General features: G+C 37.7%; 2 protein-coding genes across 2 annotated transcripts in view; one reads left to right on the forward strand and one right to left on the reverse strand.

Annotated features, from left to right (window-relative positions):
* Window positions 1-384: 384 nt before the first annotated feature.
* LOC134535097 (lysine-specific demethylase 5-like) lies at window positions 385-19,097 on the reverse strand. The gene is made up of 2 exons (XM_063373973.1): window positions 13,456-19,097; window positions 385-10,461 (listed from the first exon to the last, which is right to left on the reverse strand). The coding sequence occupies exon 1, from the start codon at window positions 18,632-18,634 to the stop codon at window positions 13,655-13,657; it is 4,980 nt and encodes a 1,659-aa protein (XP_063230043.1). The 5' UTR covers window positions 18,635-19,097; the 3' UTR covers window positions 385-10,461; window positions 13,456-13,654.
* Window positions 19,034-23,665, forward strand: part of LOC134535098 (glycogen debranching enzyme) — a 50,701-nt gene continuing 46,069 nt past the window's right edge. Inside the window, exons 1-2 of the mRNA XM_063373974.1 lie at window positions 19,034-19,221; window positions 22,415-22,502. Coding sequence (XP_063230044.1) covers window positions 22,482-22,502 — 21 coding nt within the window. The 5' untranslated portion in view covers window positions 19,034-19,221; window positions 22,415-22,481. The remainder of the gene's footprint in view (window positions 19,222-22,414; window positions 22,503-23,665) is intronic.

Here is a 23,665-nt window from a genome sequence, read left to right on the forward strand (position 1 = left end):
ATATTCATAAATTGGAATGACAAAATTTTATCAAACCCATGAGTATTGGGTAATTTCGCTTTACTACAAACAAGGTCTGAAAAAAAAAATCTAAATTGATACGAACGCCACTAGTAATATTCAAAATTATTAAATTTAACATTTACATTATCCTTGGATGCACGAAAACTGGATAGCTCATCATCACTATTTTCGAATTACTAACTGCAATACTAACAGTGATCCTAGTTAATATAGATTATTTTATGGTAGTGTTTAGGTTATTAAATCAGAGATAAAATCATACAGCTGACAGTTCAAATTTAAAATAAAAAAATTAGTGAATGGCTATTATTGTATTTCATTGTTATCTTTACCTAACTAGGCCCTACCAAGTATGCTGACTGCATTATTTAGTTCTACCTTTTTATCAGTTTTGTGTGCTGCTGATGCATAAATATTTAATTAGTTCATCCAAAATATGTCTTAGAAAAACAGTCCAGGGCAAGAAATACAACCACTCTGCCCACTGCTTGCTTTCAAATTCTTTCCTTTTGTTGGTTTTATAAAAAAAAATTTAAGATTTTAGGGATGGGCAATATCTCTTCTGTCCCCTCCCTACTGCATACACCCATTTCAGGCACGTATATGCAGCATGCTCCTGCAGATATTTTTTTTTTTTTAAGAGTTTAAGGAAAGCTTACAAGTTATTTCTGCGTCCCCTCACTTGGAGCACCTGAACGCAACCCCAGATGTAATATTGGAAGTTGCCTGGCTGTATATATCAAGTCTTACGTGCTGATTACATACTTCTCTCACCCCACCAAGGTAGCATCATACCAGGAATAGGTTTATACTGAAAGTATCTTATAAATGCTGCCCACATTCATGGCAGAAAATTAATTTCTTTGTCATTGCACAGTCACTGGGTGAACTAAAATTCATGTCAATCTGTTATTTACTGTAAATTCCCCCACAATCCGTACTTTGGGGATAAATTGAATTACTAAAGCCAAGAGAGTACATGTAATTTCATTTGGTGGGGGAGGAGGGTACATAAAACCACTTTGCCTGCGGTTTGCTTTCTATTTCTTTTCATTTTTTGATGGAAATGACAGATTTTTATAGATTTTTTTTTTTTTTGGATTTCATGAAAGGGGGATATCTCCCCATCACCCCCTACCTGCATACACCCCTGCTAGAAGCACCAATAATGTGGCAAAACTGAATCCACACAAGTTACATGCAATCTAGCTGACCACAAATTCTAAATGCCAAAGTTGGGTTTACACGTGAAAAATAAGTACCTATATAACTCACAAGTGAAAAATAAGTTTATAACTTCTGAAATAAGAGTGCATTTCCTGAAAATAATTTAGTAGCACTTGTATGTTGTTTCAACTATGACAGTAGCAATCAACAGCAAATTTTTACGAAAAGACAGCACTGGTGTAAATAATACAGCAAACCATAAGGGCACAACTATAATTATTTCAGCAGCTCCCAGGAATAAAAAACACTTAATACATTACAATAATAATTATTACCATAAACAAAATTCTCTACAGTACTTTTAGTTAGCACTATAATTTTTTTTTAATTATTCACAGTGAACCTTTCAATCACAGTAATGTGGACATTATGAAATTTGAGTTGTTCCCCCCCCCCCCTTTTTTTACTATCCCGTATCAGGAATTCACTGTAATACTGGCTGCAGAACAAATACTAAAATATACAATAATTGTAATGGTAAAATCTGAATAAACACATATAGTTCTTTTCTCGAACTGTGTGGGAAAAAAAAACCAGGCATATAAATGGATATTTTTAAGTTTTCCCCACCCTAAATATAAATAGAAAATGGATTTTCTGTTCAAACCAACTTTGGTAAGCTTTGTAATTAAGCCCTCCCAAAATAAATCCTGCTTTTTGCCTCTCCCTGCAGTAATCCGCTCAATGAAGGACTTAATCTTCAAACACCCACAACTAACATTCACAACACTCTTCAGCATTTTGAGCCGTCAGCAGGCTTCAGAGGACAGAGACTAATGACGCAGTGCAACTGCGTAAACTAAATACAAACACTTTGAATACATCTATTTATTTGACATTTGTGTGAAAATTTCTTATCATATATACACTTAGCTAGCTTAAATACTGCACTAAAAAAATAAACTTATGGTTACAAAGGCAAACATTTAAATAAACGAAGAAAAAAAAATACACAATGCAAGTAACAGCAATGATCAAACGCTGTTATACAGTTTTATCAATTAGTCAAAAGTGAAATCGCTCAAATAAATACTGTACATAAAAAGACAACATTTTTTAGAGCAAACTACCTTAATTTTAAGTATACATATGGTAAATTATATCCTCAACTCCAACAAACATCCAAAACTTCATTCAGGGCTTTCAAAAAATGGTTGTTAAGTTGATCAGTTAAGAGCGTGAGAATAAATGCTAACTTAATAATTTGTATTGCTACATAAATAATGCAAACAAAGTTTATACACTAAAACAGTGGAAGACGTAAACACACGAAAAAATATTGCAAAATTCTTGAAAAGCATTCAACGAAATAAATAATAGTTTTGAAAAAAAAATAATAATTAATACAGTAAGAGAGCTGTAAATTGGAAAATTCTGTGGCATGTACATTCTCCATTACAGAAAATTATATCAGGAAAGTAATTAAACCAAAGCAATATTAATCACTTTGTTTCATTAACACATTTGAATACAGTTTTTAAAAACAGCAGCAACAGTACCAATTTCAAATTGCACAAATGAAGAGGGTTACAATGATTGCACACACATTTACAGACTGCTTTAGTTGTTAGAAAACTCCCTGAATTATTATTCAAACTAGGAATGAGATCATAAATCTGTAAATTTACCCAAATAATCAACTTTCGGGCCTGGCAACATAAATTGAATTAAATTGTTGAAAATAAGGTATTTCCTTACATGTTAAGAGTTTCATTAATAATTACAGTGTTCAATCAACAGAAATGCCCTGGCTTTTAGTGACAAGAGTTACAATACAAATGTGGTATTCGCCAGGCACAGAGGCGGATCCAAAAAGGGATGAGGGGGGGGGGGGGGAATTGCTTAAGGGGCTGAAGTCCCCTCGCTTCTTACAACTGACACGGAACGAAACGAAATTTTTTGGAGAAAATTCCAGTAAAAAATTAGTGTTCGAACACGAGCCCCCAGATTCACAAGTTTATGGATCCGTCTCTGACCCAAAAACAGATATCATTTTATGTTAGCAATCTGTTGAAGTACTTTGCAGACACAGCAATAACTACTACTAACTACTACAGAATTTTTCCACGGTTAAATGAAGTTAACTTTCTACAGAAACCCACAGTTCTCTAAAATTACGACACACGGCCACGTGTTTCTTCTGTGGGACATCATAATTTTTTGGGAAGGGGAAAAAAAAAATTAAATGGTTTAAACTATTTAAAAAAATTGTAAAAATCATTGCAGAAAGAAAAAATAGAAAGTAAATAAGCTTTCAAAAAGTTTCTTTCTGGAGCAAGCTGCTCATTACTTACTGCATCAGGTTGTCATCCATTTTCACAAATATTTGTGGATAATACACAACTAATGTACATTTTTTTTATGCATATCACAATTTTCATCTTTGAATGTTACAATGCCAATTTTTAACTCAATATAAATAAAAAAATTTTAAAAATCCTACCAACACCAAACACACTAATGTAGATAATTCATGCCTTACTAGCAGTGCAAGCAAACCATCTTTTTTTTTTGTGCATGGTTTGTCAATTAAAACCTTTAACTCTCTTAAAAACCTCTATTTTCACACTATTCAAGGAAACCATGTTCATTCCACTGAATGTGCAAACTTTTCACCTTTATTCGCGAACTTATGCTCCACTGCCAAGGACTGGATGGTGACAAAAATTTATATAAATTGGCAGCAGATGTTGACCAAAATATTCCTAAACAGAAACTTATATATATATATATAGTACACACTTTCAATACAAATCATACAGCTAACTTCAGTACAAAGGGCTGCAATGCAAACATCAACAATAAGACAAAACTTCAAATCAGGCCTCTTATGTATAAATAATATTTTGTGTCCAACATAAATGTATGTGAACAACAGAATTGCATTAACAGATACCTACGTGAAAGTTTTAAATGTCCTGGATGAAATATCCATTGACCTCCAGAGATTAAAATTTCAATTTACAAATAATTTCATAGGTAACATATCCTGTTACTTACATACTGAAAAACTATGACAGAGACACATTCTAAAAAATGACAATTATTCCAACAGATCCACCGTAATTGAATTTAAGAGATCACACGTTTATTGAAAGCTAAAATAATAGCGTCGTTTTGATGCAAGAGACAGAGTGCATCAAATGTGATGATAAATTAAGTGGCATTAGGATAAAAAAAAACACACATATAAATAATGATCTTACACATTTACCTTTACGACTGGGTTCAACCAATCAAATTTCAGCGATTTAACTCGATTATTCGGCACATCATCTTGATTTAATCTGTTTTGTGTTGCATTGAGCACCTATACTCAATTTCCTCACTTAAAAACCTGATCATTATCAACTACTTGAGTTTGGCCAGTTTTCTCTACTTCTCTTACTTAGCATAATTTTTTTATTAAATTTTAAAACATTACAATTGATGTTAATTTCAGTGTGTAGTAGGCTTCTATGATTTTTGAAGGAAAAAAAAAAGTATTTATTGTGAGAACTACAACAATACTAAGTTAACAGCAATACTAGCTTCACTCATTTGTAGAGACAGGAAAAATTCGCGGATTCATTTTGCAGTAGGCTAGACTCCAAACTCGTTCACCTTCATTCTGAGTCAGTGATTGGACCACCGTTTACCTGAAGGACTCTTAAGCCAGTGAAAAACCTTCAACAAAAGAAGTATCAAATTACAAGCATCCCAGGTAACACGTGTCACGAGTCATTATCCAATGAGCAGGTGCAATTTGTCCTAGTACATATAGGATCTTGGAGTCCTAGAGGTCATTGAAATCGCGAATTTTTCCAGTCTCGACTCATTGGGAGCTTCACCGGAGCCCCTCCACTCTATGAAAGATTGGCTGCCCAGTTCACCCCCAAACTCCCCGCACGAGAACTTTACTCCTCATTGAGAGTTTTGCCACTAAACATTTCCTCAAAAGGACTTGCCTCCACCCCCCTCCCCCCTCAGCAGAAACTCCGTCGTCTGCCTGCTGTCATTCGCTATCCACCTGCTTTGCTCCGAAAAAAATTTAAAATTACCACCTTTTGGGATTTTCCAGTCGGTTATGGACTGAGAGAACTATGAACCAACCACATTTCAAGTTTATAGCTTATCTGTGAGGCTATACACTATCTAAATAAAGATTGTTTAAATTTTTCTCCTGATTAGATTCTACGTTTTTTTATTGATTCAGTACACTGTAGTACGTGTGTGAAATAAATGAATACAATTCTAAATGTTATATGTTGGTAATAATGTTAATTACTGCAGTTTAACTCTCTAAAGTTTGGCTGATGTCCCTTTGACTATACATTTTCTTTACGATTTAACAGCAAAAACGAGTTTCCGAAAAAGAAAATATTTTTAGAGTTTGCATTCAGTTTCTGTGTATTCCAGACATCACGCAATAAACATTATTATTAATTTTGTGATATAAAAATTGTTTTCACTACATTAGCAATAAAACTTTTGTAGTCTATTACTATTAATTACATGGGAAACATGAAAGTTTGCATGTATTATGTTTAACTTGCTACTTACATTTTCATACACCCATTATTTATCAAGCAATTATGGGTACTACAATTCAACCTCTACAACATTTTCTCTCAGAATAACACAGGTGTAATAAACACTGGGGTCTCAAAATGAGGTTCAGGAACAGACGACTGTCGTTCTGGGATTTCCAACTGCATGAAGGCCTGTCAGACTCAATTTTCAATTCTTCATTGAATTATTTCCATTACATCATCTTTCATTCTGTCATGAATGGTTACTGCCGTTATGCTTCTTCGAAATTAAATTCCCACTGCCTCTATTTTCTGCTAATTTATTTCATCCACTGTCCACTCTTCTACTGTGAACCGACTATGAGAACATAAAATGCTTATTACTATGAATTAATGGTTATTCATGTAGATTTATCATGATAGCTCTCTTTCATGTGTGTCTGGTAGCGAATATTCAAAAACGCTTGGGAATTTGACACAGATGTACTGTTCTTTTGAAGTAAAAAGAGTTTTTTTTTTTCATTAGACTGTCACACGATTGATGATAACTATGAACATTTGCATGAATTTTCACTGCTTTATATAATAAATGTTGGGTGGAAAAACATAAAATGTAGGAGATTTACTATCATAAAATTGCAGTAATAGCACTTGATAGCAATGACAAGAAAATGCATAACACACATACATGTATGACCGAATATTAAGGGCTCCGCCTACTCGGGCACACATACGGTGTGCATAGCTTCAGCGAAAACAATGCGATTTCAAAACTACTCAAGATATCCGAGTGGGGTCTGCATACGAAAAGTATTTAAGAGTTCGCTGAGGGCCGAAAAGTACTTTTTATTTAGAATTAAGTTTTTAAACTGTATATTTAGAAGAGTTAAAATGGCCAAAAAAACATGTTTTCAGAGTAATTTTTAGGCGTAAAACAACCGGTACAGATTATTGTAAGCACTTAATGTTACGGTCACCGCTCAAATTTCACAGTTATCCTGTGACTACGAGAAGACTGCACACCAGTTCAAAGCCTTGCGCTTAGAGGCTATAGCGCGCTAGAAATACCGAGTGTTCCACTTATCATCCCGCCTCACTAACACACATACACCCCTGACGAGGTGGGCCCCTTAAGGGTGATTCCTTATTCTTCCACAGCAGTTACTCAAACCCCTTGTGTCCTTGACTCAGTGAAAACTGGCCATGTAAATACAATGAGTAATTAATGGATTTAAACAAAATAACTTAACACACAGACCTAAGTTACTGGAGGCCAGCCAAGTATATTTGCAAACATTATTTTGTCTTTCCTTCATACAGCTAACCTCAACATGTGGTACTGATCAAGCCTGCAGATGCCAACATTTCCAATCCCTTCACCAGGCAACAACACAGCAAAGCTTCCAGCACTGCTCCGCGCAAAGAATGTCATCGAGTTTGGCTGATACTTAAATAATCCCACAGTTAAACACGATTTATCTGTCATGACAAAATTTAGCAGACACCAGTGTTAATATACCACTTAAAATAGTGCAAACATAAAATTTTAATACTGTTTACAGTGTCTTCATTAAAAATTATCATAAGAGTTTAAAGAAACATACCTTAGGGTAAATGTCACCCAATTTAACCTCTTTCCCCCTTGAAAAATCTTGAAAGCAGCTACTGATAAACCTAACGCTGTATGTAATTCTCAATAGCTATAAAAATATAAGGCATTTGTAACAAGCACATATAACTAACTCCTGCAGTAAATGGGATGTAGTGATCACACACATGTTTTCTTGAGCCAAAACAACTTACTGCTATGAACGAAACTGTAAAAAACATGCAATGGAGAATTCACTTAAATGAGTAGTATGCCTACTTATGCTTGCTAAACCTTGCTGTAATTCTCACACAACCATTTGCCATATCATCCAATAATATAACTAGTAACTAGACAGCCAAATACTATGAATAGATGAAAATCCCAATCACGCACCTTCTGTAGCAGGCAGAAATAATACGGCTGCAATACGGCTGAAAATAATCTCGCGATCTTACACATGAAATTTTTACCTTAAAAAATTTCTTACATTTTTAAGCAAATTATCTGGATTCTAACATTGTATTAACTTACACAAAAACAATTTATGTCTCTTTGTTTGAATTTTGTTACGAGAGTGAAATAAATGTTTTGTTTTGCTTACCCTGATTATTATTGTTTGATTCAACAAATATGTTATCAAGATTAACAAAAACAAATATATTATTATTCCTCTTTAAAAAAAAAGTTACCATATCGGTAATATACATTAGTTTTCTGTTAATGCAGTGTCACATAAAACACAATAAATGTTTACGGTGGAAATGATAGCAGGCTTTTGCAGCCATTGTCTAAGGTTGATTGACATCATTGCAACTTCTCCTGCCTGCTCTAATTGGCTCACAGGCTGCAGCCAATTAGAAAACACTCCCTTAAAGGAAGGAGAAAGTCCAAGAACCTCAGTAGGTAACAGCTACCCTGAATATGGCGACTGCAAAGTCAACCGAAACGTCGGTGAAATCTCCGCCTTCGACGTGGCTACAACCCAGTAAGCCAAACAACTTCTTTACGCTTTAGTTAAATTTTTTAAAAAAATAATATGGTTTGGGTTCTGTAACAGAACGCTTTTGGCTTTGAAAACACACTGACAGAACAAACTGCAAAAGAGTTGTCTAAATGCCTCCAGAATAAAATGTGCTTTGGTGAATTGGACTACACTGAACATGTTTTGCAAACCATTAAATGGCAATGAATGCAAAGTGGCAACACACATTGTCAATGACACAAAAGAGGGTACTTACTTCACTGTGAACAACACGCGTGCATACAGCCTAAGAGTTTTCGTGCAAGGTGCAAAACTTAACGACTATCATTTATAATAATTAAAAGCAGTGATGACTATGACCTACACTTTTAAATAACTTGGTGTCATTTCGAAGCAAGAATCAGTTGCGACATCATCTCTAAACAGTAATGCACAATAACCAGTTATCTTTCTAGTAATATGTTTTGTTAGAAAAGGTGCTACGCAAATAAATACCTCCTACATTTACCGGTGGTGCCTAAAGCCATGTTGATTTCCTGGAAACATAACTTAGGCGTTAAGTTCAAAAAACATATCATGTTAAGTTTGTTTTCGAGATTAAAACAAGTTCCCAATATTCAGTGTTTGGCAACTTTTCAACAAACATTGTAGGAGCTACCATCAGCCTCTGCAAACTGATAATCAAACAAAATGTGTGCAAGCCAGCTGCTAATAGGTGTTACAAGCAAGTTAATTTTTTAACCGAGATTTATTTTTCTTTACTTATCTCATTCAGCCCATCTTGACCAAAAGTAAGCTAAATTTAACTATTGTGAATGCTTACAAAGTTAAACACATTTAGAAAACTAATATTTAAAAAAATAAAAATTAATCAATAATAAGTGAAAGAAAAAAATTATGTTTCTACTAATCTATACAGTTGCTTGGATTGCTTAAAAATTGTCTAGTTTATTATTGTCTTTTTTTATTTTTTTTTAAGTTTAGATTTTATCTGAGTACATAAATATTAGAAGAAGAAAAAAAAAACTGACGATGCTTCAAACATTGTCCAAAATTTACAAAACCAAACTGAAAATTTGTTTTAATCTTGAAAACAAAATAAACACACTTCAACATGCCATGTGATCAATATTGTAACTGTAACTGCAATCCATATCTAGACAAAAAAAAAAAAGAAATAAAACAACCCCATATAACTACAGCTGTGTCTGTAGAGAATTAAAGTAGAGTAACAATATTCAAACTGCTGACAAAAAAAAAACAGCACATCTTTGCAGTCAGGTTTCAATGATGGTGACTACACTAACGAATAAAAAAAACAGGAACAATGTCGCTGCAGCAATCAAAGTTAGAACAAACAACGACCACAAACGAACCACAATCAGTGATGCTAATGACCAATTCTCCCCTCCCCCCTCTTCAACGTGCACTGTGCTTATAGCAGACCACACGTGCCATGTGCTTCACTGACTTACGCGACAACCAGTTACCACGGATTAAGTGTTTTCAGACGGCAAGAAGCCCTACACACTATACTGAACCTCACGCACAAGGCAAAAAAAAATATTACTATAAAAATTTCCACAGTCTTACAATTACAGCTTAAACACAGAGCAGTCATAACAATTAAATGGAATTCATACTGTAATATGAACTATCATCACAACAGACAGTCAGTCAGTGCTCTAACTGTCACTCATCATTCGTTATGTACACGCACGTGGGCACGAATCATGAATACTACTCTTGCACAGACTGCGCAATGTTTTTTTTTTTTGTTCACTAACTATCTACAACACATAAGAAAAATATTATTTGGAAGAAATAAAAAATAGCAAGGAAAACACAAGCCACCGGCTATTTTAGAGTTGTAACGTAGAGATACATTTTGTACGAATACACACACACAAACACACACAAACACACCGCAGTCGTACGGAATAATAATATTCTGTCTTGATGCATCAACTCCCTTTCAAAATGGTCATGTGCCTTCTTCACTAGCTCTAAAACTGTATCCCGGTCATGTTAACAAGTCTGTCCGATGAGATCGATCGAACTGTCCTGATCACAGATACGGCACTCGAATATCCTCAAGAGAATGGCAAGTTGTCACTGCTTGCTTCCTGAAAAAACAAAGGGGAAAAACTTAAGCCAAATCACAAATTAAAAAAAAAAAAACCATGTATTAAGGACATTCTGAAAGAGATCTTGTTTGCCAAGTAAAATACATAAATATTCCAAAATACTTTTTTTTTTACCACTCCCCGACATGATTTCAAATCATACTCTAAGGTATGTCCACACTGGTGCGTTTTTACTTGCATCAGAGGCATGCGTCCAGCGCACGGAGGAACGCAACTGACGAATGTGTTGCGTGCGTCATCGGAGTTGAACGGGGCGAGTGAACGTAGCACACACAGTGTTGAAAGCCGATCCGTACAACTCGGGGATTTCGTGCGTCTAACCTGGCGCTTTTGATATTTTTGAAGCCATGTCGTCCGCGGTTGAGGAGACTTTAAATTTTATAGAAGACTATAAAAAGTGTCCTGCTGTGTGGGATGTTTCCTCAAAGTTATACATAAACAAAACCGTTCGAAACGTGTTAAGTAACTTGGGAAAGAAATATAATCTTCATGTTCAGGGCGTAAAAAATAAAATAAAAAGTTTGCGCTCATACTTTTCGACAGAACACCAAAAAGTTAGTAAGAAAAATACGGGTTCTGGGGCTGATGAGAGGTACGAATCACCATGGTTTCAATTTTCCACTGAACCATGCTCAACTGTGTCAAAGTTGGCTTCTGACATCCTTGAGAAATTTCTGAACAGGCCACGATCCAGACGTACTTCCTTCAAAATCTTGTAATCACGTTTCTTAAAAAACTCTTTCATCCATATTGAACGTTGCCGGTGGTTTTTCTTCTTTTTCTCACCATTAATTACTAGATAAGCTGCACTTATCACAACATCCATCGTGAGTGTTGAACGAAACTGACGCACCAATTTGGACAGATATAGCTTGCGTCAAGAGGCATGCTTTAGACGCATGTAGTTCGAGGAAAGTTGAAAAGAAAGAGGAATTGCAAGTTAAAAGAAAAGAGGAAGATGAAAGCGCATAAGTGTGGACATAGCTTAAGAGGGTGTTATGATACTTGAAGTACCTAGTTTACCAGACCAATTGTTATAACAAACGGTATACCTATTTAGTTTACATATTACAAATACTGTGCTAATGCTAGAATGGTAGGTTGGATTAGGTTGGCTACATTTTAAATATTTTAAAATCGTGTGAACAATTGGTTCGCTACAACAGATATACTGTTCAATCATTTCAATGATAGGTTAGGAATTCGGCCTACCTATTTGAAATGTAGCAAACTTAACCTACCCGAATTTCCTTAATATTTTACAGTAATATCTCAAATAATCACACAATTTCAAAATATTTGAAATCAGCAAACCTAACCTTAACAACCATTCACACTATTTTGAAGTACCTATTTCAAATGTAGCCTAGCTAACCTAACCAACTTTTCGCATGTTATATGCTAATTTCAATGTATTTAACTTAACCACTTGTTAAAACTGTAAACTACATAAAGTAACATAAGTAATTCTGAAGTAATGCCACTTTTCTGTAAAAAAAAAAAATAATAACAATCCCATTTATATTTTGTCCTAACATGTTTTCCAATCATTGTCTACAATAATGTTGCAATCTTCTATTTTACCAGTTAATTTACCATTTAAAAAGTTAGGTTGAATACATAAAAAAATAGCATAAAAAACATGAGAATGGTTAGTTAAATTAGGTTGGTTACATTAAAAAATATAATAGTGTGGACAGATGGTTAGGTTATTGACATTTAAAATACTTCAAAACTGTGAATGGTTGGTTAGGTTACATTAGATATAAGCCTACTGTAAAATAGTATGACCAGTTGGTTAGCTACATTAAAAATGCTATAAAATAGTAACAAAGGTTGGTTAGGTTAAGTTAACTACATTACGTATTAGTAATTCCTGATGTGCGCAAACTATTTTACAGTATTTTTAATTAAATTAACCTAACCTAACCAACCATCCACACTATTTAGTATTATTTTTTTAAAATTGTTTACCTAACTTACCAACCTTCAACACTATTATTAAGTATTTTAAATGTAGCTAACCTAAACAGATCAGTCTCACAATATAATTAGTCTTTACGTTCTTTAAATGATTCATGCAATGGATAATTTTGATTTAATGCATGTTTTTGGACATACCTATGCCATTGCAGTTTTGCACTGTTTTGTCATATAGAAAAATTCAAGTCCATAACAATAACAGTCCATAAATATTACTTAAAATTTCAAATGAAACGCTTTGACGGGAAAAAAAAAAAAAAACTATTGAACCATGCTAATAAGGTATTATTAAACAAAAAAATTTTTTTTTAAAAAAAAGATTAAAAATAAATTTTACTAGAAAGGGCTGAACTTGCAATACCAGTAGGTAATTCCTTTATTTTAGCTCAAATATATATCAAGAAATCAATATAACACGTAGATAAATAATAATTTTACATTAATTTATGAACAGGTGAAAACCGATATATTGAGAATATTGATATTTTCACACCGATACTTTACCGGCATCAGTGTAATGCATGCGATATGTCGAATGTCATCCGTAGCGGCGTGGGACTCACGCCTGGAGAGCCGGAGAAGTGCAGTGCGGGCGGCGAGACGTGTGAAGATCACACGGAGAAGACGAAGGAGAAGAGAAGAAGGGCACGAGGGAGACACACGGGGTGGGCTATGCTACAAGGGAGGCGGTGGGCGGACCGGCTGAAGAGGTATTCTAAGCTGAACAAGAGGGGAGATGCAGAGAGAGAGAGAAGACGACAGAAAGAGGGAGGCACTCGCTCCTGGTGAGGACAGGGAGTGGAATGGGCTGGAAGAAAACATGTCGGAGGTGAGAATAGCGAAAGACCAATGGTGAAAGCTTAACGGGGAGAGAGAAATGAAGAGGGCGGAGAACTCCTTGGATATATACAAAAGTTCCAAAGATTACCATTAAAATAAATAAGCGGCTACTTAAAAAAATTATGTAATTTACTGCCAATCTCAACTTACCTTAAAATAACTGGGGACAATCAAATCCATTCGGAAGTCCTTAGCAGAAGTTACGATCCTGTTCGCTTCTAATCCACTTCCCTTGTCTTAAACACGTATACACAGTGAAAAGCATGAAATGAAAATAAGTTTTTTTCCTTCGAACAAACACTTAACTAAAACTATATTTTCAGTTTACATCACAGAGGATTTCAGGAAACTATTTACTCGGAGTGGGCGGACCGTTCACCAGTCTGACGTTGACGCCGACACCGTTCAAACTTTCCGCCGTGACCAGTTCGCTGTCACTGTCGTCCAAGTCCTCGACGTTCACGTAGCCCGTCTCTTCGGCACAGTCGGCCTCCCCGTCGCTGTCCGGCACCAGGATGACCGAGTCGGGGCACTCCCGGGGGGCGGGGGCCGCCAGGGGGTCGCTGGCCTGGTCCAGCTCGGCCATGGTGATGCACGAGAAGTCCACCTCGTCCTCCTGGCTGCCTCCCTGCGAGGAGCGGCACACCTTGCAGATGTAGTCCTCGTTCTCGTCCAGCTCATCCTTGCCCAGCCCCACGCAGTGCAGGTGGAACCACTCCTCGCAGCCCCCGTCGCACTGCACCCAGTCCAGCGAGCTGCCGGGGGGGTGCAGGCACGTCTGGGCCGCGCAGTCCTCCCCGTCGTCCCACAGGGTCGAGTCCCCCTCCCCGGGGGCCGGCCGCTCCTGCGTCGGGGCCTCGGGCCGCGGCCGCTTGCGGAGCACTCGCGAGCGCTTGCCCGGGACGCCCTCGTCTCGAGGCCCCACCGGGCGCTTCTTGCCCTTCTGCCGCTCCTTGTCCTGCTTGCCCTCCTCCTCGGCCGGCGGCGTCGCTTCTTCCTCCGGCCGGCTCTCCTCCACCGGCCGCTCCGGCTCCTCGCCCGCCGCTTCCGGGAAGGCGTGCTTCTGCACGAACGTGCGGCTGTGCTTCAGCAGCCGCCAGATCTGGTTGTTCTCCTCCAGCGAGGCCTCCATCAGGTCCCCCTCCATCATCAGGTCCTCCAGGGTGAGACGCGCGTGCTCTGACAAGGTGATGCACGGCGCCACGCTCTGCACGGCGCTCACCTTCATCTCGTACCTCCTGTCCTCGTCCAAGTCCACGTCGTCGATGATCTCCACATCCGACGAACCTTCGTCATCCTGCACCGGACTCCGGCCGGCATCGGTTTCATTCTGGTTGCCGGATGAATCGGGATTGCCGGCAGACTGCTTCCCCTTCTGCTTCTTTTGATTCACTACGACGGTTTTCCTATCCCGACTACGATTCAGGCCCAAATTCGTGACGTTGGTGATTTCGATGATTGTGTCTGGATCATCTGCATCCTCAACCAAATGTTTTTCGGCAACAGATTGCTGCTTGGCTCGGGGAATCATGCCGGAGACACGTTTCACCTCTTCGAGGGAAAATGCATTGTGCACCTTCTTCCTCCAACGCGAAATGCGCTTTGCGAGGAACTCCAATGCCTCGCCTTCAGGAATCGTAATAGATATTGAAGCTTGCTGCATCAGGAAACTCGAGATGGTTTTCACAGATGGTCGAAGCGAGCGCAGACACAACGGACACATGAATTTGGAAGAGTCGCCTCCGAACAACTGCGACTTAGAGGGTGGCACACAAACGGTGTGGAACAAATCTTTGCATAGTTCACATTGAAACATGAAGCCTGTTGACCCGCGACGACAAATGCAGTATTTCGCACATGAATCTGCATCGTTGAGTTTCTTCACGTTAGTTTCTCTCATACTGCGCATTCCATTTATTTCATAATCTACTGCACTTTCCATTGCAGCGACTATTTCGTCCATGTCAAACTCCTTCTGTAGAAGCAGCTGCTTCAGCAGAGGTGTTTTTGAACAAGCGGAGCACTTGTGGCTACGGAACTTCCTCCGTTTCAAAGAGCACAAACCAAACTCGGACCGTGGGCATAGCACTTCTAAAAGAGAGTAAGCACTGTTCTTTTTTAAAAATGAGCTGGAGACATCCGAAAGCCAGGTATCTGCTCGAGCAAACTCTAGTTTGAGGGCAGGTAGCAGTGGTGCGCTGATGGATAACGTCTGCCCACTCCGAATATAATCGTCAACAGCTGTCAGAGTTGGAGGGAATTTATCCATACCTTTCTCCACAAAATGTTGCTTAACCTTGGTCTGCCATTCTTCCAACTCTGCTAACATATCAGCGAGTTTCATTACAGTAGGAAGCTTGCAATTGATATTCTTCGCACACTCCAGAAGTTGAGAAACTAAAAATGGGGTAGTTTTTTTACGTCCAGACTGAATAAGCTGCCCAGCTTTCTGCTCAATTTCATTGGCTCGTGAAAGAGTTTTTCTCAAAGGTTCCAAGCTACGTGTTACAGCCTCTTTGGCTGGCAACTTGCTGCCAGTATCCACAATGGCGTTCAGTCGTACCAACGTGTTGTCTTCCGCACTTTCTTCAAAAGTTTTCACTTCTTCATTCCATCGTGCTTCCAACCACATTTCTTTTATTTTCTTGAACTGAGGGATGTAGACATCTAAACTTGCACCAGTTTCAACCAACGTTTTCAATTCTTCCAGAACAGGATTGTCCTTTGCCAAAGCCTTCAAAGCATCTCTTTCAAAACTTTTTACATTTTCTAAAAACTCTTTAACACCTGCCCTTTCTGGTATCACAACACGCAGATTTTCTATTTCTTTGTGGAAATCATTCAATTCTTTTTTGGTCAACTTATCGGTGGGCTTGGGATCAAATTCCAGCACAGGCTGAGGTTTCCTACTAAGCAGCTGACGGGCCACATTTGAGTACTTCTCACCCTCCAGCACAACCCGTTTTAGATCTTGAATAAGATCCAACTCCTCTGGGATTTTCTTCTCCTCTGCTTCAGAAACAAGTTTATTCAATTCTGACAATGTGGGCTTAGGAAATTTGGGATCATTTAATACTCTCTTTGTACATTCTGCCCACTGCTCGAAAGACTCTGCGTGGAATTTCACTCTTTGCAACATCTCCAGCAATTCATCGAGAATGTAACGATATTTCATAGTGTGTTTCTTTGGGGGACAATCGCACAACAAGGCGTAGTGCTTCAAGCAAACTATACGTTTTGCATTGCAACCACATGCAACAGCAGAAAGATAACAAGTCGTTTTGCACATCTCACATTGCCGTTCATCATCGGGCAGGTTCTCAAAAAACACACGCTCCGAGTTTGTAACACCCCATTCCAGAAGCGACTTGCGGAGTTTGGTTTCAGCAGAGACCATGTCGTACATGTCTCTGTAGGTCGCCAGTGCCACAGTTGAATCAAGGGTGCCGGGTTCGGAAGCCATTTTGCACACTAGTTCATCGTGCGAAAACACGCAGAAACGACGTAGAGTCGAATAGTGGCTGATGCTGTCCCTACCCATCCTCAACCAATCTGCTGGTGCGAAGTTCACTGCTTCTGCAAAGTTGTAGCCCTGGTTGAAACCGGCGTGATAAGCTCGTGGAAATGTTATGACAAACTCTCCGGCGTGCTGATCTGTCCTGCAGACCGGGACTCCGGCCTCCATGAGGATGTTTGGGTTCATAATGGTGACGAGCTGATGCAGCAGATCCGGCTGCGAGTGAAACAGTTCTGGCGCTGCCATCTTCATGGAAGATTCAAACAGTTCTGCCTTACCTCCCGGCACTCCATACCACGTTTTGGGCTCTCCCCAGTGAAGGTAATTGATGGAGTAACTCCAGTGATCCTCGTTATGCCAACAAAATGTTGCAAAGCACATCCCGACGTACATCCACGGAACTTTCATGCCAGATACATCTGCATTAATGTAGCCCAACACGGAACCATCCAGAACTGGCAAGTTATTCAAATTCCACGTAGAATCTGCATACTTCTGTTCAATGGGATGAAGATTTTGGGTGTATTTTGTTGGGAAACCTGAGCCATGATCCATTGTGTGCAAATCTGCACCGTACTCTACCGTCACATCTTCATCAATTGATGACACTAGTCTCCAAAATTCCCTTTCTACAACATGTGTAGGGACTGTGTGGGCAGGCATCCTGAAATAATCAGTTTTAAACTGATCTGCCATTTCTCCAAACTGTTGTAAATTGTACTCTCTTCTGGCCTGCTCAAAGCCAAAAGCTTCCATGGGTTTGCTCACTTCTTCAGCAATACATTTGGGGCAACGCCAGTCACCTTTGGGAATCTCTGTCAGCGGTGGTTTCAAACAGAATGTATGATAGCTATCATCACATCCATCACAAAGAAGCATGGATTCTTCTGCGTCACCACGACCACAATTACGGCAAACATACTTTGACAAAGGATCTATTATCTTATTTCTTTTCTTTTTCTTTGATTTGCTTTTAGATTTCAGTTCCCTCATGATCATGTGGTAACCTGCCATTTTTGGACCAGCTCCGTAGAATGTTAACCTGCGAAGTTCTTTGTTCTCCACGTCTGTACTGCTACTACTACTTGACTGGTCCTCAATCTTAGGCCTTTGTTCATCTTCTGTGCCATAGCGCTTAGAGCGCCTACAGTGCTTTTCAAATGGTGGTTTGATGTCCTGGCGAGATGGAATACCATGGGGTTTGTAATTTTGACCCTGCTTCTTGATATCAACAGGCTCATCCTGCATTTGCTTCACTTCCTTTCCTTCTTGGAAAATATCATAAGGGTGAAGAATTCTAGCATAGTGGCCTTTCAATTGAATGTCAACTCCCTTCCCTGATGGAAACCCCATTTTGTTTGAAATGAAATTCCACTTCCTATCCCTCGTGACTGCATCTTGCCCACCTTCTTCCTGGACCAACTTGTGCAAGGTATAAAGGTCTAGGGCCCGTTTCTCCACAGCTGGAATCTTCAGACATGAGCCTTGAAGCTCCCAGAACTTCGCTATCTGGTCCAAGAAGTTCAGCTTGATTCGAGTTTTAGCTTCAAGTTCGTTGAGTCGCTGGATGCGTGGCGTGAACCTAAAATGATCGACATCGACCGTGAATGGTGGCTGCCATCCCGTGGGTGGTTTTATTTTGCATATTCCGAATTTTTCACCTATTGGCCGAATCTTTCTTATGAACGCGAGGGCGTCTTCAAACTCTTCATTAGAAGGTTCAAACACGGGAGCTTCTTTGGGTACGACAAACTGAAAATCGGGTAAATGTTTTGGTTTGGAACCTGAAAAATGTTTAACACTGGCTGTCATCTTGAATGCTTTTATCACCTATTAAGTGCACTCGCGAACATATTAAAAAATATATAACGATGTTTTCACATTAATACACAACACAAATCCACATTCTACACCAATTTTGTAAACTAACCATTTTATCACATACATAGCTTTTACCTTCACGACAATACTTTTACTTATCAGGATAGCCACACTAAAACCCTTTAAACGAACATGAATTGTTTTGATATCCGTGTTTATTGTTTCTTTTGTAACGCATGCCGTGAATAATTATTAGAACCAAGGAACACTTGCTGTACTATACTTTAGTTTACACTATGAAAAATTAAATTTAAACCTAAATTTGAGTTTTTTTACTCAAAGTGAAGTTTCTCAACGATAAATTTTTCAGAAGTGTTTACTAAATTTCTCAACCGTAGTTCATTTCTGAACACGGTACATGTGGTCAATTCCGCGGCCCTTGTTTAACTTTCAAGAAGTTAGAGGGCATTTAAATCTTGAAAAAAGAGGTCTGGGTTAGTCAAGTGGAGTAAATGCTCTTGTTTGTGAACTTCTGGGTAGACATACATTACTACGCCGTATTGGTTTGTATAATGAGTGTAAGTATATTTGTTTAAAATGATAAATTACTAGTTAACAGTCAAAAATTAAATGGATGTTCGATTAACATTTTCCACTGTCAAGCCACCATTCAAAATAATGACAGGCGCGAAATGCAAACTTAGGCTTTATGCATGATTTAGTTACGGGTTAAATAAGAAAAAAGCATTTCCCTTTATCTTTAAATGTCTGCTTAATCAGAAAAATTAAAACATCAGGTCATGAGGAAATTATGCCAAACCATATTACATTGTTTTGCTGTAGATTAATAATGTTTATGAACTATGAAAACTACCTATGCAAAGTGAAACTAGAAAACCACAGTTGTTTTGGCTTCAATTTTATTGGCAGGTTTACTAACTACTTGTCCAAAAAAGACTTTTTTTACATGTGAACATAACATGCCATCTCACTCGTAGTGATTAAGACTATTTTACTTGTTCACAAAAGTTTTGCCAAGTTTTCCATCTTCTTTATTTTTGTTATTTAGTTCAAAATCAAATAAAAATGAAAAATTTTGTTTTAAATAATTTTGCACTAAAAACGAGTATTGAGGCTATGACCAGTGTAAAAACAGCACTGACAAGCAAGTAGCGAGAAAACTAGGCCAGTGTTCATCTTTAACTCACTGAGTTTGCGAGTCAGCATAAGTGTGTGTGCAAATTTGTTTTCCATGCAAGGATTTGCAGGCAATTAGCTTGTAAAATTATCCAGTATTAATGTAACAGTATAAAAGTAGGTAGGTACCTACATGAAAGACATCAACCCTACAATATTAAATTGTAAAATTGCAGGAAAAAATTTTCATAAAATTTCTCCTGTTCATAATTCAGGTTCATAAATGCTTTCAAATTTTTCGACACAAATACATAAGTTATGTCATTTGCATTGTCTCTAAACAGTTTGAAAATGTGACATAACACAATCAAGAGAAAATTGTAGCCTTTTGTACATTTAATGTATTCAAAATGTGAACACTTCAAATACCAATGGTTAAAAAGCAAGCCGAAAATAAAAAATTAAACTTCAAAGTAGGCCAATTAATATTTAATTCAAAGTTTACTTCAAAGTAGGCCAATTAATATTTAATTCTTACATACACCCTACACTGATTGGAATCACTTGGGTATACTTTTTGCATCTTGCATTATTTAAATTATCTAAACATGAACGTGGCCTGCTTAAATATCTGTCAACATTTTAACTATATTTAAAGCATATTTCCTAGTTTCATGTTGAGTTTTAGCTAAAAAAAAAAATAAAGAAATACAACTGGGAAGTGTACATATAGGTCAGCGGTGGAAAAACTTTGCAAATAATATTATTGAATTAGAAAATGTATGAATCTCCTTCAAATATAAAGGCCTGATGGTTTCACCGTCATTGCTTTTGTAATTAAATTCTTTGAATAAGGAAACACACTTGACCAATTTTTACAGATTTACAATAAAACATCTTTCGAGCTAAGAACATGGAGAGGCAAAGACTGCATGTGCCAGCAAACGAGTTAGCAAGTGAAAGATGTAAGTTGGATAGTTTTTGAAGGTGAAAGAAAAAATAGTGTAAGGAAATGTGAAGAAAGACGTGTGGTGTGTGGGAAGCAAAAGAGAGACTGATCAGCGATCAAAGCGAGAGAGAGTGAGAGACATTGAGGTAGTGTCGAGAGCTATGCGAGGGAGTTGTTAATAGGAGTGTGGGAGAATTCATGTGAGTGTGAGAGTCAAATGACGTTGAGAGAGGAATTGAGATGTATACAGGAATGAGTGGGAGAGGATATGAGTCATATACAGAATGGAGTGAAAAGCCACATTTACACATTCGCTCAAATGGAAAGTCAAATTGCAAGGCAATCGTGGTGAGGAAATTTGCAGTATGTTTACTTTTCACTAGTCTTATTCCTTGCCTGCAGCGCTCATGCCGTTAGCAGCTTTTTTTTTGACAAGACGAATGACAAACTTGGCTTTGATAGAGTTACTGTTGAGTTCTTAATGAGTGCTCTATCAAAGTGTTTAAATTTTTTTTTAATAGAGTGGAGTAATGCTCAGGTATTTGAGTTATTAGACCTGTACCATAGTTTGGAGATAGTTGTCAATACTGAGCAAGTGCTTGGTCGGTACTGCCAACACTGCTTTAACTTCCATGTTGTCTATTAGCCTCTACTTGTGAGTTTGTTGTAAAGAGTCATGTACATTGTGTGGACAAATGTGCGAATGCCACTCACGAATGTCGGCGAGTGACGAGGCGAAACACAAGTGCGAATGTGTAAATGAAGTATTAGAGGATATGGGGTATCTGCAGAGTGTAATGGAATTGGGTATCAGATATTTACATAATGGAGTGAGAGAGGATATGAAGTATTTACAGAATGAAGTGAAAGAGGATATGATATATGTATGTGATGAATTGAGAGAGGGTGTGAGGTATTTATGGAATGGAGTGAGAGAGGATTTGAGGTATATGGATGGAGTAAGCGAGGTTATGAGGTGTAGGTATATAGAATGTCGTGATGTGGGATATGTGAGGTATGGTGAGGATGGAGTGAAAGATGGTAGGATTGTTAGAGAGTTGGAGGAAGGTTGTGGAATGACTGGTGTAGGAGAATAAGAGGAATAGAATTCTATAGAGAGGGAGAAGAAGAGGAATAGAATTCTATAGAGAGGGAGAAGAAGAGAATGAGTGCAGTAGAGTGGAAGTTAGAGAGGAGTTAGAACGGTATAAAAGTGAGAGAAGGAGTGAGAGTTATATAGAAAGAAAAATATATTTTAATGGAATGAGGAAGTGAGCGGCAAAAAAATATTGTTTAGGAGGAAGGGTCAAAATAGATATAAATTTTCGCCAAAAGAATACAAGGAAAAATTAGCAGATGGAGGAACGTTAGAGAATGTGTTTTTGCACTTTGGCGATACACATGTAATGTACTCTACATTAATGCAAATTGACTGCAAATGAGTGTTACCCAACTGAAAAGCAAGTTTAACTGGAGAAACTTAAGCAGGAATGCCCTTGAATGTTGGGTTAAGACCAAAGTCCGACTAAACCTCAGTAGTGTATCTAACCAAATCTTTTTTTTTTTTTTCAGAGATGGTGAATAGTGTCCATTCCTTTTTCTGGAGACGTTGTGACTGAAAAGTGTGGCAAATTGAACTTGTGATGGTGGACAGTCATTTGTTAATCATGTATGTATTCTCGCAGGTGTGTCGTTAGTGAAACGTCCTCAGTGGACTGTCTTCCCTGCCTGAAAAGTGAGTGTCTTCGCCTGATGAAGTTTACTGTAAATCCAGTGAGTATCGTACATTTTGTCTGCCAGGTTGCATTCTGTTCAAGATAATTCAGCAACATTTAGACTTTCACAGCTGAATCAATACAAATAAGTAAAATTGAACTGTCTGTGATTTTTGTTACAAATTTTCCCTGTTCACAAATTAAATACCACAATATTTACTTGGATATCTAATGTTAAAACAATTTTTGCCTGTTTGTCTTGACAAAATTATTTAACTCAAATACAACAGCATTAACTCCAAGGCTTCATATTGACTTCGACTAGGGCTATTCTTTCCCTTTAGCTCGATGTACCATTTCCCACTCGTACCACAACCCCTCCTCCAACAATCAAGACTCGCTATAACTTTCTGCCAACAGTGCATGTGTGTGTGCATGCAGTGTGTGCATATGTGTGCACAAGTGTGTGCGCACATTGTGTGTGTGTGAGAGTGCATGAGTGATTGTGAGAGTGTGCATGAGTGATTGTGTATGTGTGTGCATGTGTGTGTGAACACGTGTGCACATTCATGAGTGTGTGAGTGCATGTCTGCATGCATGTGTTAGCATGCATGTGTATGTGCATATATGTGTATGCGTGTGAGTATGTGAGTGTGTGTATGTGTGTGCGAGCGTGCACACACGTGTGTCTCTCTCACCACAGGAGGCCTGTGTAGAGCTTGTACCACATACCCCAATAATATTTAATTGGCTAATTAAAATTTTTATATAGGTATATATGTCACAAACACGTTCTTATTATTTCATGCCCTGGAGATATTATTGTTATATATTTATTTATATGCAATTTTTTACATGCACACACACTCATTTATGGAGACTGCAAGTGTATGCATGACAAAAAAAAAAAAAAATTAAAAAAAATTAATAGCAATATAATGCATGAAGAACAAAACAGACATTGGACAAGTTCATGTAAAAATATCAAAACCCTTAATGAAATGGTAGTTAAAAATAACGTTAGTTTAATAATACTTTCATAAGCTATTGAAAGTAGATTGCATGTTTGAAATAATTTTAAATAATTGTATTTTGGTAATATGAAGATAAATTATATATCGGTAGTGTCTAATTGATAGAACCTAAGATTTTATGGTATTATAATAAAGCTTATTTCATCATTAAAAATAGTGGATTTAGTCTTTAAAGTCATAAAAATTC

This window comes from Bacillus rossius, chromosome 8 (assembly GCF_032445375.1).
Source record: "Bacillus rossius redtenbacheri isolate Brsri chromosome 8, Brsri_v3, whole genome shotgun sequence".
NCBI lineage: Eukaryota > Metazoa > Arthropoda > Insecta > Phasmatodea > Bacillidae > Bacillus > Bacillus rossius.

Coding starts and splice junctions, on each gene's coding strand:
- LOC134535097 (XM_063373973.1), bottom strand. CDS start 18,634: ATGACAGCCAGTGTTAAACATTTTTCAGGTTCCAAACCAAAACATTTA.